We start from the raw sequence: 19965 nt of genomic DNA, 5'->3' as shown, positions 1-19965 counted from the left end.
TTATTACTATACCTAGTAGTGTGAAGCAATCTGCATCTCTCCAAAACAGACAAACGATCGGCTATCTTTTTTTGCCACAGTACGTGTGGGCATCTTGCGGTTGCTGCCCACATCAATAATACGGGAATTATAAACGTCCGTTGATTGATATACACGAGCAAATAAATATTATGGTCGAATTATTATTACAAAAATTAAGCGATTTCTCAATGCCTCGTTACTTTCCATTCGTTCTATAATATATTACAGTAGAGCATCGATTATCCGACCCCCGATTAACCGACTTATCGGTTAACCGACCGCGTTCTAGTCGGCAAATTCAGATGTCCGCTAGTGATGTGGCGCTACAATATTTGGTTATGTCTTGGCTACTTTATTATTATTTTTGTTAAATTTTTGCATGTTTTAGCTGGCAGCACTGGCTCGACCGTGAAAGGGAGGCTAGTATTTAAACCAGACCTAATACACTATACTAATAATGTATTTTTTCATACTCTTCGGTTATCCGACTTTTCAGTTATCCAACCAACCCCAGTCCCCAATTGAGTCGGATAATCGATGCTCTACTGTATTTAATTTTATGAAATTATTACAATGTCTTTGATAATTGATTTTATTTCAGCATTTCAGATCAAGATAAGAAATATATCTTCCAGGAAAACAGCACAAATATTGCTATTGTGTATAATAATCACAGTGCTATTATTAATTTTCAAAGATATTGAAATCAATAAGATTAGTAATCTTCATTTAGAAACTTCAGTGACTCGTTCATTAAATACAAAGGCATATAACTCTGATTATCCACAATCGCAATTAATAATAAATAAATGGTTCCGTGTTAAAGAACATTATTACGTGCATTCTGCTTATTGGAAATATCGAAAAACACCATCCTTTGTTCGCATTATTGCAATAGGTCTAAAGAGACCAATAAATTCGACTACTTTCTCTTGCCTGCTAGAATATAAAAATGGTTCCATTAAAAGTTCAGACATTAATTATGAATTTATTCCAGATGATCATCAACAAAAGCACACATCATTGTTTTTCTACTGTACGACACCCGATATTCCTCAACGAGTAGCACTTACATCATATCAACAAAATGCAACTCATTGGATTAAAGTGGCACTTACTGAACCTGTAGAAAGCGATGAAATTTGGCAAAGTAACATTGCAGTTTGTGTTCGTCCCTTTTTTGGAGAGTTTGCTAATAATAATCTTCCGCTAGCACAATTCATTGCGTATTATCAGATAATGGGAGTTCAACATTTTACATTTTACGATTATGAAGCCGAAAACTCCATTAAATTATTGTTAAATGCTCTAATTGATGGAGGAATACCTATCAGTTTGTTTCCATGGAATCTTCCTACTGATGTAAGCGACGTGTGGGATTATGGTCATTTGGCAAATGTAGCGGATTGTATGTATCGATACGCAAAAACTCACAAATACGTTGTGATAGTAGATATCGACGAACTTATTATGCCGCAACAAAATATATCATTAATGGATGTAATAAAAACGTACAACTTGTCATGGAGTAATCTTTTGTTCCGCAATACGTTTTTTCATTAGATTTGCCAGATGATCCAGAGTTTGAAAATGCAAGCATTCCTCTAAGCATTCTAAAGAAGACGTTGCATTTTGACACCTATGAGACGTCCGACAATGAGAACGAAAGCTATAGTTCTTCCGGGGTAAAGTTGAGATTCCGGGAATTCATTTTAGTTGGAAGTCTATCGACAATTGGAAAACAATTATTGTAGAACTAACGTTTGCCAAAGTACATCATTATCGTCATTGAGGTAACAGAGAGAAACCGGTCTTTCGTGACCAAACTGCGTGGAGATATTCAGATCGAATTTTAAAGTCAGACCCAATAAAAATTTGGAAAAATTTAAACATTAGCTAAATGAAGCTACATCAACTACTACTACTACTAAATGGTAGTATCATATTAAAAGGTGAATGTACTCTAAGATAAAAAATTTACAATAGGATAAACAGACAATGTCAGAAAGTCTTAATATGATACAAACACTCGGATATTACAGAAAAATAAATTGTAGTAATCAATAAATTAATATCGTGTAATCTGTTTTATATAATATTAAAACACACGTTAAAAAGTACAATTAAATTTTAAAATATTTTCAGTCATATATAATACAATATTATTTTAAAATAACCCTATATGTGACAATGCACGAAGCCCCTCTATGCTTTCGCATCACTTGACCGAAGGGTTCACACCGCGTTGGCGATGTTCACGAGAGGATGTCACCACTGCGTCTTTTCCGGAAGACACAGAAACCGCTATGGCCGTTAGGCTTTGTTTTTATTAGATCACGCGAGCGGTCGCAAGCGCAGGCGCAGGCGCAGGCGATCGGATTCGGGATGAAGGAGATCTGAGACACGGCGAATCGCGAGGAGGAGATCGGAGAGATGGCGAGTCGGAAGTAAATCACTCGGATGCCAGTTTAACAACTAATAACTATTTGTGAGATCCCGCGGAGATAAGAGGAAGTCGTATCTCCCCCTTCCGGCAACAGGTCGTTGACCTTTCACTTGTCAAGATGGCTAAGTTTACGATTGCGGTCCCGAGGGTCGGGACTCTTCTTGTCAGTCGAGTGGAGGGGAGGTGAGGTGGGGTCGACGATAAGGCGAAAGCGATATTCGAGTCAAAGAGAACACCACTTAACTAATAAAACAAAATTTATTTGAATGAAACAAAAGGACAAAATACAAACAATATAATTTCCCTATCTCGCGTAGCAAGGTCTGTATAAGAAGGTCAGGACACGCTCCCGTGATTCTATGCGGCAGCGGCCGTGTTGGGGCATATCGATAGAGATCACCATACGTGACCCCTACGTGAGTCGACTATTATTACGTATATACGTACTCAGAACGTTAAACAATGGGTTATTCTGTGGCACCTAATTGTAAAAGTAAGTCTACCGACCTTCGATTGTTTAGATTTCCTGCAGATAAGCAGAGGAAAGCGAAATGGGTGCAGAACTGCAGACGGGATAAGTGGCAGCCAAGTGAACATTCTAAACTATGTGAGAGTAGTGTATATTATGTATTTTTCTATAGGTACTGTCTTTGAGATGTACACTCAAACCTGTTTTTGTGCGGTGGATAGGGACCGCATAAAAGAAAACGCATAAAAAAATCGCACAAAACTTCACGAGTAGCTATAAAAAAGTTTTCGCAACACAATTAAAAAGTATTTTTTATGCGGTGGATAGAGACGGCATAAAAAAAGTCTCACGTAGAAAATACGTGAGACTTTTCTACGTGATAACCGTACGAAATAACTAGGAATTGCTTTTTAACTCCTTGAGCCTTTTTCTGCAATCCCTAATGGGGGAAAAAATCCTCTAAGAATTTTATTTTTTATATTAATTAATTATTTCCACTTAAATACCAATCTAACATTAAAAAGTTAAAAATAATCGTTAACAAATGATTTTATTTGATAAATATAGCTGCAGAAAGTGTTATTTCATTTAACAAGGCGTGAAATTTCACACCTACAGTCTAAAGCTGGAGGAGAGCTAACTTACCGCATCTGTTCAAATATAACATAATATTTATGATTTTTATGCTATTAAAATGAAAGGGGACCGAAAAAAACGTATGAGAAAAAAATTTTACTGAATAAAAAATGAAAAAACCTGCTGATGTCATAGAAAACATCCAATAGAGTTTTAAAAAATTTTACAGGAATCGATTATGTTCCAATTTGATTGAAATTTTCATATACCGCACAAAAAAAGACCGCACAAAAACAGGTTTGAGTGTATACGTGAGCTCACATTAAATTATTTGTTGTTCAGCTTCATTTCGAAGAATCTCAGTTTGAACTGTTAATCTCAACTTTTCTGTCAGTGAGATTACATATTTTTGCCAGAGATAGGAACAGTACTTTGAATGTAAAAAAACTGTATGGAAGCAAAAACTCATTTATGCGTACTTCTGCTGACTTCCAAAAATGGTATTTTATTATATTTGTATCTTGTGTGTTTACAGAGAAAGAAGTTGTGTCTCAGATAAGCTCTGTTAAAAATAACATCAAATTGTGTTTAATACAGTGGTGCCTCATATAACGTACTTAATCCGTTTCAGGTGCACGTCCGTTAACTGAAACGTTCGTTATACGAAACGCATTTTCCCATAGAAATACATGTTAAAACATCTAATTGGTTCCGCAGCATAAAATAACCGTACTGTATCATAAAAAAATGAACACGGGGTGCGTTCTTTTATTCCTCCGTGTAACTCTGCGAGAGCGACATCCGTTTAAAAATTCCTGCGGATCGCGTTCCTAAATTCCGGTGGGAGTGCGCGCCGTCGAACGGCAAAAACGGCCGCTTGTAGCAGTAGTTTACTGGTGGAAAGCAACATGGCGTCCTCCATGGCTCAGATAGTTTCGTTTCCGGGTCCATTATGTGGTTTTATGAATGAGAATTTAGAAATTGTGAAAGCGCGAGTTAGCGCACGCGGTGATGTAAGTGTCTTTACGAATTTTTTTTCGAGGCTATTTTGAATGCTCTTTCAACAAATAATCCATTTTATGAATAAATTTTACAATTGGGACCCTTCTTTTGCCTTTTAAAGCTCTTATTTTAGAATTATAGATTCCTCCATCACGATACTATCGATAGCTCAGGCGCCGCCATCTTTCTTTTTTTCACCGTCGTTCCTAAATGCCCACAAACAACAGCGCACTTCCGTAGTAGCGGAGACGCGGAGCGACCGCTATTAAAGAACGCACCCACGAAGCAGTCACCAATTATGCCGGAAAGTCCGTTGTTCGAAGCCAGTCCATTGCTCGAATCACGTAACGGCCAAACAGAAAATCCGTTGTTCGCAGCGTCCGTTATTCGAGGCGTACGTTATACGAGGCACCACTGTATTATCCTTTTTGATTAAATTTTATATAATTAGGAAAATATGACGTTTAAGCCTTTGTAAAGCCAAAAATGTTCATTAATTAAACGTTAGTCCAGTATTTATTTTTTAATGCATTAATATTGTGTTGGTAAATGCTTTAAAATAAAATTTTGGATAACTTATGTTATTGCATTACTTTACCAAGTGCTTATATACGTAATTGCATCAGTTTTAGCACCTATTTAATTAGTTTCATTCACGACAGCGAGTGATGTGGATGATTGTTTCTTTTAAACTATTTGATCGAAAAGTTACATAAAATTGGGGATGCATAATCATCCGAAATTATTATTATAATTTTGACTGAAAATCACTGGATTTATGCAATTTTAGTTTAATTAATGTCGTATAAAACTGACTGCTCGTACAAGTTTGCTTAAAACATGCGACCAAAATACCCCAAAATGGCGGCTCAAGAAGTATGTCACGCGTGTCCTGACCTTATACAGACCTTGTCGCGTAGGGGTTCGAGAGAGAGAGTTTACAGGGGTGTAGCATACCTCATTGTAGGTTTCTTCGGCTTTTCGAGTTTGTTAATGGCACGGAGATATCCGCAAATTGTTCGTAGGTATCCGAGATAGGCACCAGTATAAAAGTTTGCGACTGTGACGCGGACGAGACGAATTTAGCAGGTTCGGAGTTGCAGTGACTTTGTATATTCTCGGGACGGTCCGCGATGGCGTTAGTCCGGCTTTCGATAAGAAAGCCGATGCTTCCTTCCCCTGAGGGGGAAAAGGAAGCACCTTTTATAGCTTTAGGCTTAGAAAATCGGTCACGTGATCGATGGTTGATGGCGATTCGGGTCATAGGTGCTCTCGGGACCAAAAATAAATGACGAATTCGAGCGCTAACTATAAACTGAAGTTGCAAGATGATCTGAATACAGCGTGAGAACAATGAATAGTTAACAGTTATATGACAAGGGACGCATATTTTCTCGCTAGGAATTTTTATAGAACGCCGTTATATAATAGAAGGGGAAAAAATTAAAATTTTGGGTCTAACGGAATTCCAGATCTCACATATTTGAAAAGAAAAAAGGATTGCACGATATATACATCGTACTATGTCGAAATAACTGACCTATACACCGTAGGTGGTCGCGCGAGAGAGAGAGAGTTTACAGGATATTTAGTGTAGATGTAAATACTTGAAATTTGGTGGATCCGCTAATAGACATGATAACCTCTCTGTCCTGAAAATAGAGGTGAAATCTAGAATTGTCCCGGGTTTGGCGACGAAATTAATCCAAGTAGGAGGCGTGATGGGTTAAGGAGCTAGTGACCTCTTCCGTTATAGGACCGGGTGATGACTGTAACCATCGGAAGTACGGATGGCAACTGCCTCTACGGGCCGTTAATTGTTATTTAAAGTCGGAAGCTTACGGCCGGGAGCGGAAAAGCATCGCTTTCGGTGTTGAGAACATGTAAAACGAGATGTTCTCAAGTAAAAGTTGACAGTTATCGAACGACAATCATCAGTTATATATACTACAAAATTGTATTATTTTCGATTGAAGTGCAGATTCCCACAAATACATTTAATATTTACAGCATAACATGAAAATGTATACACATATAATTTCAAAATATTTAAATTTAATTCATTTTAAAAGTACTATTTAAAATGTTTTAGATATATTATTTTAAAACTTAGTAATACTGTCCATTGGGTGATAAAATACACAATAAATTATCGAATGACATATTTCATAGGAAATTCTCTAATTTAATTTGAACCAAATTCGTCTAAAATTAACGTTTGTTCATTTTTTTTCCTTTCTTCATCAAGTTTTTTCTTTGAATTTTCTTTGTCCATACGAAAGAAGTCTTTCAGATATTTAATACCTTCCCATGAACCAACTGCAGATACAATTAAAGAATGTTTTTCTGAACGTCTAATAGTTTTTAAATCAACCAACGAAAATAAAATATTTCGCAAAGTATCAATTTTATTGTTCCGAAGTCGGGAAGTATTTTACAGGAGAGCTTAATGGATTTTAATTCTACTATTGTAGTAGTTATGAAACCGTGCCGGTACTTATTTTGCAACTTGAACACTAACTATATAGTGTATTTACTCGGACACATGGCAAATTTCATCATTAATTTTTATTCAGTTGATACGTGTACTAAGTGCTTGTACACGTTTCGGGCTGTTGACGCTCCTCTTCAGCCAACTAAAATACAAGTATACGGTTACAAATTGAAATATAAAAAAAATATATAATGTTATGCTGTATAAAACATACCTTCAAATCACAGATCTTTGTAAACATAAAATTGTTTTAAAACTTCTCTGTACATTAATCAATTTTTGTCATCTGATGGAGAATTATGCATTAAGTACTACTAGTTCATTTGATTGGTCATATTGTTTAATTTGGCAAAATACGGACGAATTGTCAGTTGCGGCCAAAGCCTTGTATGTGTCTAGCATAAGAAGAGATTCATGCTACATTTTTTGGAAGAGAAGATTTATTTCTGACACATTTTAAGAAGTTCAAGCATAAATTAGCAATTTTTGTATACTCGATTCTGCATTCTCTACTTCTTTTATATTATAATTAATCAGTAAAATGCAGGAAAAGTGTTCTAAAATTCCTGATGAAGTTCATTTTCTGGTTTGAATTCTTCGTTTCTGCTCATCCAGTGACCAATTAATCTGTAAGCTGATGTTATTATATTTGGAGGAACGGAAAAGCTCGACATATCAAGCCCGTCTTCACTGTCAAGTTTTGGACATTCGTTTATTATCGATTGTAAATAATTGTCTAAAATTGTAATTATTGAAGTTTTGATTCTTTTCTTTAGCCTGTTTTGCTTTTAAGTTAATCAAGTGTTTCGAAACTATCCACGGAAAACTAAGAAATAGTGCAGGATTGCTATTGTATGTAATAACGTACCATGCAGATGCTTTCTTCAATTTATCGTCAAGTTTGTTCGGATCTATCGTATCATTATCTGCTGAAATTCCAGATTCCTGATGAAATTCGTTTCTAAAACGCTTCTGCAATCTTTCTACAGACTAAGCAACAAGCTTTTCAGCATGAAAAGCATCGTGACTTGGGAATTTGCTCGTAATCTCTTCGAAATGCGCCAGAAATTGCCTCAGTTTCCGTTTGAACTCCATATCTCTGCATCACAATTTGAAGAAAATGATTGTAGTTTTGTCTAGAAATTCGTGCAAATTCTTCATACTCTTCCCAACCAGGATAAATTAAGTCAGGATCAATCTAAAATATCGAATGGTCATTGTTAGAATTCATAATATGATTATACTAGATTTATAAATTTTTCAAGAATTATTTGAAAACATATATGAATAAATTTTATGTAATTAATGTATTATATAACGTACAGAATTGTTTTTCGTTTTAAGCATTTTCGGATATGTCAGACTTCAACTCTCACTACCCGGCCATCCCTTTGTGGGCCTGGCCGAACACATAATGACTTGCTAAAAGAAGCCCTGTTAGTATCTACAGAGCAAAAAAATAAATGAATTAAAGAGGAACATTATATTGGAGACTGCCAACATCAGTGTTCAAGTGCTCCACAAGGTGGCAGCAAACACGGTAAAAAATTCTCGTGAACGAGGAGAACATTTCGAAATAGTTTGTAATAACATGATTTAATTTAGCTTTTCTTAAAGATCAGGTTATAAACTTTGCTTTAACCTCACAAAATAAAATTGACTCCTAACATACGCGTGTGTGACTTTTCCATCATTCTGTATTTTAGTTATGAAAAATCAAATGTTTGCAATAAAATTTCAAGTGTTTTAAGTATATAAATCATACTACAATACTTATTTTTGCTATTCATATATGTGAATAAGCTGGTAAATGAGAATGATTTTTAATTTTCAAAAATGTTTTACAAATTACTTCTAACAGGTAAGTAATTTTATCTTTAAGAAAAATAACATACTGGCCATCTCATCCAGATGAAATCGTTTTCCTTTCTGTGGAAACACTATACAATCCACAATACGATGTAAAGCGGAAACACTGATAGTTTCTAAAATTCGAATATCTCCGGGTTGAGTATAAGGATTTTTTGTCATTAACACTGGCCCTGAAATATTGTAATTTAATTACAATAACAATTTTGATTATAATTAATCCAAAGAAACAATACTTTTACTCGTTTTAATTACTGTTTCTGTACTAATTTTTTGTCCTACATCATCTTTCGTGTGTTGTATAAATACTTGACCATATTCGAGAGCGGTCGTCTGGTCTAGAACTCCGAACTTGTTCCGTCCTTCGTCAGATTTTATAGCTAATTAACGTAACACTAACGTTTTCGATCCACCCTAGGAGCTTCTTCAGGTGTTCTATAAAAAGTTTTTTGGTGCGATTATTACATTCACATATAACAAAATCTAGAAACTATTTATAATATAATTATATACAGTGGAGCATCGATTATCTACCCCCGATTAACCGTCTTATCGGTTAACCGACCACGTTCTAGTCGGCAAATTCAAATGTCCGCTAGTGATGCGGCGCTACAATATTTGGTTATGTCTTGGCTACTTTAATATTATTTTTGTTAAATTTTTGCATGTTTTAGCTGGCAGCACTGGCTCGACCATGAAAGGGAAGCTAGTATTTAAACCAGGCCTAATACACTCTACTAATAATGTATTTTTTCATACTTTTCGGTTATCCGACTTTTCAGTTATCCGACCAACCCCAGTCCTCAATTAAGTCGGATAATCGATGCTCTACTGTATTTGTAAATTTGTATTTAAGTTGAAATAATAAATGTGGATACTCACGATCAGATTGAATAAGTAAATTGTCTAGACATTTTAACTATTCAATCTGAAAAGCGGTAATGTTTCCCTGTAACAAGATTTATTCCATTTTCACTATCATCCTTGTAATGACGTAACGATGTGTCAGAGTATAAAACGTGAGAACGAGACGACACGTAGAACTTCAGTGATTTCTTCGAAGGGACAATTTAGAACAAGCGTGCTTGATAGAGCAGACGCTTAGCAGGGGGAATCCACTGATCTCAGTAGGGACTTGACAAAGATAACGATCCAAATTTACAAAATAACCCTTTAATTTTCCTGAGAACATACAGTACTTCTAGGAAAAATTATCACAGGAACATGCGGAGTCCGACAATCCAATATACCGAATATCGTTAACATCAAATTTCCCGACAATATATTGCTCAAAATTCCCGTAACGAGAGGATATAACATACCGACAAATAAGTTTGAAGTGTACCTCTTCCTTTTCTTCACACTGGGCAGAAAACAGTTCGTTTTTCAAAATCTCCACACTCACTCAGTTCACAGTCTACTTTTTTTACTTCCCGACTATTTTCCGCGCACTTTCACACACCACTCCTTTGCTTCTTTCTCCGTCGTCTCTCCACTTCCATTCTGACCTCTCCCCGAGTCACGCCCTCCAATAAAACTCCCACCCTCAGTTACACACCCAGAATTACACAACTCCTCTCCACCGAGACGGACCCACCGCGTGGCGAAGGGGGGGGGAAGAAAAAGACGTAAGGCACAGATGCTCTAAATGAATCTTTACTGTGTCTTCCCTATGTAAAAATCACTGTCCCAAACGAGCCATGTACTTGGATAGGCTTTTGGTTATCGAGAAACCTCCATCCTTGCTCGTATAATATCAGCATTATTTCCTTTATCGTCTTCCGTATACATCCATACACTATGATCTTTGATTTGAGAATTTGACCATGCCAAAAATTTGTAATGTCTTGCGCATATTTTTATTCCTTCAATCATAGGCATTGTAACTGCAAATTCCAATAATGCATCATCGCTGTAATTTGCTGATGTACTCAATTTTCTACCATCCTTATCTCAAAAACATACTCGGAGTGCATAATCTCTATTAAAATTACTCAAAATTCGGGTATACTATAGATTACTCCCTATGGAATTTCGTGTGTTTGGGTATATATCTGAACTCAGTGGACCGAGACGAGTTCAACGATACTCTACTTTTGGACCGGAGACGAAAAATAAAAAAGTTATCATACTTTTTATCGGCGATCGCGCGATGATAGGGAGTCGCGTCGCTCTCTGCTAAGTCGGCCTCGCTATCGCGATCGGGGTCCCGTCGCTTGCCGTTAAAATTGCCTTTAGTACACGTTTCCCCCCTTTTTTACTTTGTTCAAGAACTACCGTGAATCGATCACTAGTTTAGCACATGGCGGCGTGTGGTGGCGCCCGTACGAGAGGTCAGTCGGGCCGCCATGTTCGCTGCCATAAGTAACATTGACCGAAATGGCGATCGCGCGATGATCGGAAGTCGCGTCGCTCTCTCCGCTCTCGTATCGCGTGTTTAACGCTCCGGGAGATGACCGTAGTCCGACGTCACGGTTTGCAGACTTTACCGCAAGATGGCAATACTAGCAACTACGGTGCCGTCTGCATGAGAGCATTAAAAAACTATGGTAACATAAAAAGTGTGATAACTTTTTTATTTTTCGTTTCCGGTCCAAAAATAGGGTACCGTTGAACTCGTCTCGGTCCCCTGAGTTCAAATATATAATCAAAGTCCTGAAATTCCATAGGGAGTAATCTATAGTACACCCCAAAATGCTGTTACTAAATTGAAATTCGGAAGGATAAAAGAAACTTGTTGAAGTCAAAACTACCCTCTGAATCAACTTGGCATCAGAAGGCGTTGTATATTCGTTACCTTTTACATAAACTTGATGCTCTGTTTGACAATACCAACGATACACCTGTTCGATTGCACGTGGATAGTGGTAGAATACACCACGTTGTTGTAATTCTAATATATAGGCCTACTCCAACGCTTTCTCTAAGTAAATTGGATTTTCGTTGCATCGTTGTTCTATCTGATTACTGAAAGTCTTCCAATTTCCTCTAGTTTGATTTTGTAAGATAAAATTTCTAGTAAGTATAGAGTACAGATTGTAAGTGCAATTGAAATTAAATCAAACATGGGTAATGGCAAATGTGGGGATACTATAGATTACCACCTATGAAATTTCGGGACTTTGAGTATACATCTGAACTGAGGGGACGGAGACGAGTTCAACAATACCTTACTTTTGGACCGGAGACGAAAAATAAGAAAGTTATCATACTTTTTAAATTCTTTCATGCAGACGGCGCCGTAGTTGCTAGTGCTGCCATTTCGCAGTAAATTCTGCAAACAAATTTTAAAAAAAGCACTCTAAAAGGCAAGAAATTGCACGAACAGTCGAACGCCACTTCCTTTTTTTTTCTTTTGTTCAATAACTACCATGACGTTAAACAATCGTTTTCTTTTGTTCAATAACTAGTGACGTTAAACAATCGTTAAACAATGTGTAAAATTTCAAGAATTTCTGTAAATGGATTGCCGAAATATAAGCAATCGAAAACGTAAAGTGTCATTTTTGGAACAAGACAAACGGGCACGCGCGTTTTTAAAATTTCTTTCATTCTAAAATTCGAACGCCGTAACCCGTTTAAAATTGTAAAATTCAAATATCTCTCGAAAATATCGATTAAGAAAGGCCAAAAACTTTACTATAATAAACGTTCACTGCTTTATAAGTGGTTAATGAGGGGATTAAAAAACACTTAGTCTAAAAAAAAATATATATATATATATATATACTTTACGATTGTAAGAACACGGAAGACGTATGAATTATTTTGCTACTTACAATATATCAGTTACTCGCTTCTATTAGAAAGGCATAGATTCGAATCACATTCAAAAAGAATTCAATCTTATTAAATTAATTTACATTTTTCGGTTCCTTTATTACTTTGAAATGACAATAATGCAGACAATTAATTAACTATAACATACCACTTCGAGTTAATTATGAATTCAGAACTTACTTGTTTGTTTTTATTATTCGAATTTTGGAACATCGAAGAAAAGATTTAAATATAATTACTACACAAAAGTATATTTTTATATTTCCATTAATTGCTATAATAATTTTACACGTATTTAAATTAAATTATAATAAAAAATATTTTATACTTCAATATACAGTACAACTTACATCAAAAACGGTTTCGTATTCGAACCTTTTAACTCGAAATTAATCCTCGTTACTACGTTGACGTCAAATTACGTTCGAAAATACATTCAAATTATGATGTTTAAAATTATGATTTTTGTATATTCAAAAATTTGTAAAATATTAAAATAATTTTAAGTATTTGTACAAAAGTATTTTTAAACTTATATATACTCACCAGAGATAACTTTTATGCTAAAGAGCGTCCTCTATGGTTCAAAATATACGGTTCGGTAACGATGCTCTCTGCTCGGAACGTGACGTCGACGAATTTTGGACACGTTATTGACACATCTATACACTTACACCATTTTTTTTTAATTATTTTTTATTGATACGGTACAACGGTACATGCCCGATAATAGACAGAAATTCGCGTAATAAATGTGCCACTCACTTGCCAAATCGATTAACTCCATAAAACAAAAAGTGGAGAAAAGTGACAAAGTAATATACTGTATATATCTATATATTTTTTTAAATTCCTTGTAAAATATAAATTCAAATAAACATTGTAAACTGTATTGCTGTAGATGTAGCTTTTATTTAACGACACATAAAATAGCATAGATGTGCTATAATCGTTATTATTATTACGATTTTAGTGTGATTGAGAGAGTTAATCGATTTGCCAAATTCAGTCTTCACATTAGCGCACATTTTTTATTAAAGATTTTTCGCAAAAATGAATAATAACTATTCTGTTACTGTTACAAAGGTTAACAGCAATAGAATAATTAATTTAAACAAAATTTAATAATACTTATGTTTATTAGGTGGTAGTCTCTTTAAACCGAAATAACGGTAGACTATCTTACAGCTAAACAGGCTTAAAAACTTTTTATTTGCTTTTTGAATGCATTTGATTTATTGTTCTCGGTCACTTAATGTTAATCAATAAAAAACCTTTGTTTTCTGTAGCACTGATGAGGGACCGGAACTCAAAAAACGGGTCCGAAATGCATATGTCAAAAAGCAAATAAAAAGTTTTTAAGCCTGTTTAGCTGTAAGATAGTCTACCGTTATTTCGGTTTAAAGAGACTACCACCTAATAAACATAAAACACAGCTACTATAGAAATTTTATTAAAAATAATAATTTTGTTTAAATTGATTATTCAGCAACATAAAAGATGTCTTCTTCGTCAGCTTTATTTTATCCCATCATGTCGATTTGTTCTTTCTTTTTTTTTTTATAAAAATCATGTTTAATAGGAGGAATGAAAAAAATTATTTTTAGTTTTATCCATCTTGATATCACGGGTTTTCTTTTTTCTAAAAACAATTGTTACCAAAATTAAAACAATCGTTCAATATTCCATAAGTATACTTACTTCTGCGGCATTTGGACTGTAACTAATTTCTTTTACTTAAGTTTTGTGATGAGATAACATTAAATGATATACCGTTATGTACAAAGCATTGGTCAATGCACACTGCTGTATCGCAATCGCAGTGTGCTTAGCGGATTAACGTTACAGTACAGAGTCACTTAGATTGGCTTCTGAAATAAATAAATTTTTTTTCGATGGCCAATATAATTTTGTCATTAAGTGATATTGATCCTTATAATTAGGAAAATTTATAAACATAAAAAGTTACGAGTATATCCAGTACTTTCACACTAAAATTACAAAAAGTTCGAAATGTGGAGTTAATCGGTTTCGCTTGTGAATGGCTCAATTATTACAAACATATTAACAATATCGTTACAGAGATGATAAAGTTACAGAATAAAAACATGTAAGACAGTATACAGGATTACAAAGGAATATAAATAGCAGTGATAGCATGCATTGCAATACTGGGCATACAGAACCGGCAAGAAATATGGGAGGAAGGTAAAATTTTATGAAAAGAATTTGAAAAACTTTAATTGCCACCGCCATGTTGAAATTGAAAGTTCTCTACAAATAAAAGTTATTATTTTTTTCTTTATTTCGATATTTCTTGAATAAATATACATAGCGTAACATTACGTAACGTAACATACGAAACATTTTTACCGTAACTTTCGACAGATTAGAATTCATGATATTTTCAATGGCCGCCGCAATCTTGAAATATAATGTTCCCTAGAAATAAAAACTTATTTTTTATTTTATATCGATTATTTTTGAAAAAATGTAATTAGCGAAACATTCCGTAACGAAAGAAAAGAAATAATTTCAATCGTAACGTTCGACATATTAAAATTTATATTTCTAATAATTGCCGCCGTCTTGAAATAGTAAGTTTTCTCGAATTTTTTTATTATAAGATAAAAGTATAAATAAAGTTGAAATAGATATATCTATTGTTTGCCTAATGTTTAATATATTTTTATAAATCTATTTATTAATTTTCATATAATGATAAATAAAATTGTTACATAGGCAAGAGAAAGTTTTTAAATAAAGTAAGATATTATCTCCTGCAAGTACTTTAAAGAGTTTAAATTATATAGCATGTAAAAAGCCCTCTTTCCGTTGTTCCGGCATGGAAAAATAAGCTTTAAAAAATAAAAATCATTAAAACGAAAATAAATTAATAAATATGCATTGAATAAAAATAATCAGGTATTTTTACTAAATCCGTTTGATCGTCCGCGATACGCAACAATATCGGCAACAATAGATTTTTCCATTGTTTTACTTTCTTTGTTTTAAGTGGGCGATTTTCGAATGAGAAAGAAAGTTTCGCGATTTTTTGCTTCATTTCTTGAGAATAATTGCTTCGGATATAAACGTGAGTAATATTTTGGCAGATTACACAATATACTGTACAAATATTTTGATAAAAATAGAATTACCGATCTAGAAATTTATCATTGAGTAATCATAAGGTTTTTCAAGTTGAGTAAGAGCACAGAACTAGAATAAGAATATTTATTTAAAAATAAATTTCAATATTTTAAACTGATTTGTAATATTCCAAAACCGTTTAAAATATAAACTTTTATTTTGCATTATAATTTTTTTATTTATTATCAAGGCGATTGGCTTTATTCAAAATTTCCTGTAGTTGTCGTCTGTGTATATTCTCATGTTGAGTCTTACTGTCAAATCTGCATTAACTATTCTTATGGATCAACTTTCAATAGTTTCCTTTGTTTGAATGTTATTTTTAAGCTTTTATTAATGAAACCAAGTTTAAAAAGTAATGTGTTTGGTAACGATCCACCATGTAACAGAGCTTTAGTTACACCGTTGCCATTCGAACGCCATCTGGCGGCATCCCAAACTAATAGTATTTTTTATGTTTCGTTGGGTTTTACGGCATGTAGGAATTATGCACGAACCTCAAATGTACATAAATATTTGAAAATAATTTTTAAATAAAATTAATAGTATAATAGAAACGAGAAAAAAATTAAATAAAAAGGGATTCCACGTAGGGAACCGAACCCACAACCTGAGGAAAGAAACATGAAGTTGGACGACCCCGCTCTGACGAGCCACTGGCCAGTCGAGAAAAAAAGTGACAGTTTAAGCTATTTAAGTGATTGTCTGATTTTCAAGTATTAGTTTTTGGCGTCGCATTTTATACTTGGCACCTGTCAGTCATCAAGGATGCAAAATAACCTAATCGAGTTTGATCCAAATTAATGACCTCGACGTCAAACCTTTTCACATATCATTTATAAAAAATTTTTTAAAATATTACTTTTGTTTCTTAAGCAGTTGCTTCAATCGTTTACGAAGCGACACACGTGAATATGTAGCTTGACAACTGCTGTACTACCGCTTCATAAACTGAGACCGTAACGATTGTAACGTGTGTTTCTACTTCCGATATTTTGTAGCATAAACTTTTTATACATCGTTTTTGTTTCAAAGTTATTTTTTTTCGCTATTTTGATATTTCTTTATAAATTTACATAGCGAAACATTACGTAACGTAAGAAACAAAATGTTTTTAACCGTAACGTACGACGAATTAAAATTTCTTATAATTTCATTGGCCGCAGCTATCTTGAAATTACAACTTAGCTAGAAATTAAAAGTTATTATTTTCGCTGTTTTTATATTTCTTGTAGAAATTTCTGTAGCGTAACGTGAAAAACGAAACATTTATTATCGTAACGTTCGAGAGATTAGAATTTGTTATATTTCCAAATGGCCGCCGCAATCTTGAAATAGAAAGTCTGCTAGAAATAAAAAATTTCTTTTACGCTATTTCGATGTTTGTTGAATTAAAAATAATCAGGTATTTCTACTGAATCGGCTTTATCGTCACGCGAAACGCAACAATATCGACAACAATACATTTTTCTCTTGTTTTATTTTCTTTGTTGTAAGTGGGCAATTTTCGAATGAGAAAGCAAGTTTCGCGATTTTTTCTCTATGTCTTGAAAATAATTGCTTCGGATATAAATGTGAGTAATATTTTTGCTAATTACACCATATGCTGTACAAATATTTTAATATAAATAGAGCTACAGGTTTAGAAATTTATCATCGAGTAATCATAAGGTTTTACAAGTTAAGTAAGAGCACAGAACTAAATAAAAATATTTATTTAGAGATCAAATCAGTTTAAAATATAGAAATTTAAGTATTTCACAACCGTTTAATATATGCGTAACGTAAGAAAGGAAATATTTTTAATGGTAACGTTGGACAGATTGGAATTTGTTCTATTTCCACTGGACGCCGCCATCTTGAATTTAAAAGTTCGCTAGCAATTAAAAGTTATTTTTCTCGTTATTTTCATATATCTTGTAAAAATTTAAAGAGCGAAACACTGAGTAACGTAAGAAACGAAATTCTGGTCCAATAGCGGACATTGCAGAAACCCTTGAGTTTAAACGAGCACTAAACCTACTAAAAAACATTTAATATTTAACGGCCATAAAAATTATATTTTTATTAGTGATGTTTCCAAAGTTAAGTTATTTTTCTGCGAAAAATTCGCTCATCAGGAAACACGCACCCTTTGTTCGATGAGCCGCTCCGCGACGAAAATAAGCTTAAGCAATGGCGTCGACGAACGGTGCACATACGGTAAGTAATCCCACAATTTTTTGTTTACTGCATAGTTTATATGGAATATTTTTTAAAAAAAAGCTATACGTGAATTGGAAATGTTGAGTCAAATTAGTCTAGAATCGATTAATTTTATGCAAGAAAATCTTTCACACAGCCGTTACTTCTAAACTGCACACGTGCCGGGCTCTGATTGGCTCATGTATCTAAGTGACACGTACAACACGGATTTATATAACACGGAACGTATCTACCTAGTTATAGGGTACGTTCGTTAAGTCAAACGAGTTAAACGAGAATGACGTCATCGTTATTCTTGTTTCGTTAGACTTTTCGAACGATTCGTTATAACTAAATGGCTGTTTCTAAAATCGAAGATATGAATGTTGCTAGTGCAGCCTTATCCAAAATATTTTTCTTAGGTTGCTTCGGATGGATAGTTTAAACACTCGAGTAGATCTAGAAACATCGATATCGTCGGGCGCAATTTTCTTAACGAAGTAAACTAACTCAAGCCGTCGTGAGCTTCGTTAGGGTTTTGTTCGATACGTCATCACCGCGGAGCATGCGCACTGAGCGAGACTACTACTTTTCGAACGATTCGTTACTAACGCGTTTAACTCGTTCGACTTAACGAACGTACCCATAGAAGAGTCTATTGTAATTTTAATGGCCACCGCCATCTTAGAACAGAAAGTTTGCAACAAATCAAGTATATTTTATTTTTACATCGATGTTTCTAGTAATAATTTAATTAGCAAAACATTGCGTAACGTAAAAAACAAAATATTTTCAATCGTAACGTACGACAAATTATAATTTTTTATATTTTTAATTGTAGTTTTTTTTGTTAGATACTTCTATGTAAAGCAGCGGTTTTTAACCAGTGGTCCGCGGACCACCAGTGGTCCTCAAGAGCTAAAATATGGTCCGCGAAAGATTTAAAACTTTTATTCATTTTAAATTATTATTCCCACATTGATACAAACTGAATTTAATTTTTACTAAAAATGTTATGTTTTCTATTATAATAGTACTGTTAAAGCATGTTACTCTTGAGTTTAACTATTACTTATGTTAAAAGTTTTGATTACATTAATTCACCACACTACACCTTTATTTGTTGCTGAGATGGTTTTATTGAAAGAACATTGTTGAGAGACATGCATAAACGCGAGGGACGCAGACAGCCTACCGACAGCTTGGAAATTTGTAGTCAAGAAATTTAGCACGACCTCGTAGGCTTGACTTGGTTTATATTTACATTTTTTATCAATTATTCCTTAACAATTTGCTACTATGTTTATATAAAGTATCACCAGTAGATTTATTTTTATTTTTTATTTTTTTACTTCTTATTTTTACTATTTTGATTTTATTGTATATTTATATTTGTATATATTATCTTGTTCTTCCTTTTTTCCGTTACTGATGCTTTGAATTTTTAAACAAATGTATTCTTTTAATGGAACGCCAACGTTCCGTTTTCGAAAGTTATGCCAGATGATGGCCTATTGAGTAGGCCGAAAACGTTAGTTTTTTCAATAAAACCATCTCAGCAACAAATAAAGGTGTAGTGTGGTGAATTAAGCTAATTATTTGCTGGGCACGTATCTGCTTTATGTTTTGATTACAGTTTATTTTTAGTTTGACACAGTTTATTTTTCTTAAACCTTGTGGTCCCTGCTAACAACAATGAAATCAAAGTGGTCCCTGGTCAAAAAAAGGTTGGGAACCGCTGATGTAAAGAAAAGCCTCCTTCTGAAGGTTTTAGTTTGATCTTTTCTACACATTTCATCAAGGAAATTTATGAATTAATACTGTTCTTGAATCATTAACACAACAAAATAACATTCAATATTTTAAGTAGATTAATATTTTAGGATAATAATCAATATTTTATGTTTAGGTTCTTTCAACTTTATTGGATTTGTAAACAACAAGAGGAAAATGCCAAAAGGGAAATGAACGTTA

General features: G+C 33.9%; 1 protein-coding gene across 1 annotated transcript; it reads left to right on the top strand.

The window, feature by feature from the left end:
- The first annotated feature begins 594 nt into the window (after positions 1–594).
- Positions 595–1584, top strand: LOC136983288 (beta-1,4-galactosyltransferase galt-1-like). The gene has a single exon (XM_067279988.1). The coding sequence runs from the start codon at positions 595–597 to the stop codon at positions 1582–1584; it is 990 nt and encodes a 329-aa protein (XP_067136089.1).
- The last annotated feature ends 18381 nt before the right edge of the window (positions 1585–19965 follow it).

Source organism: Centruroides vittatus, unplaced genomic scaffold (assembly GCF_030686945.1).
Source record: "Centruroides vittatus isolate TY-2023 unplaced genomic scaffold, ASM3068694v2 contig_880, whole genome shotgun sequence".
Classification (NCBI taxonomy): Eukaryota; Metazoa; Arthropoda; class Arachnida; order Scorpiones; family Buthidae; genus Centruroides; species Centruroides vittatus.
This window is presented reverse-complemented; position numbering and strand designations above follow the sequence as displayed.

What these genes read in the sequence shown, in the direction of transcription:
- LOC136983288 (XM_067279988.1), top strand. Translation starts at nt 595, where the DNA reads ATGTCTTTGATAATTGATTTTATTTCAGCATTTCAGATCAAGATAAGA.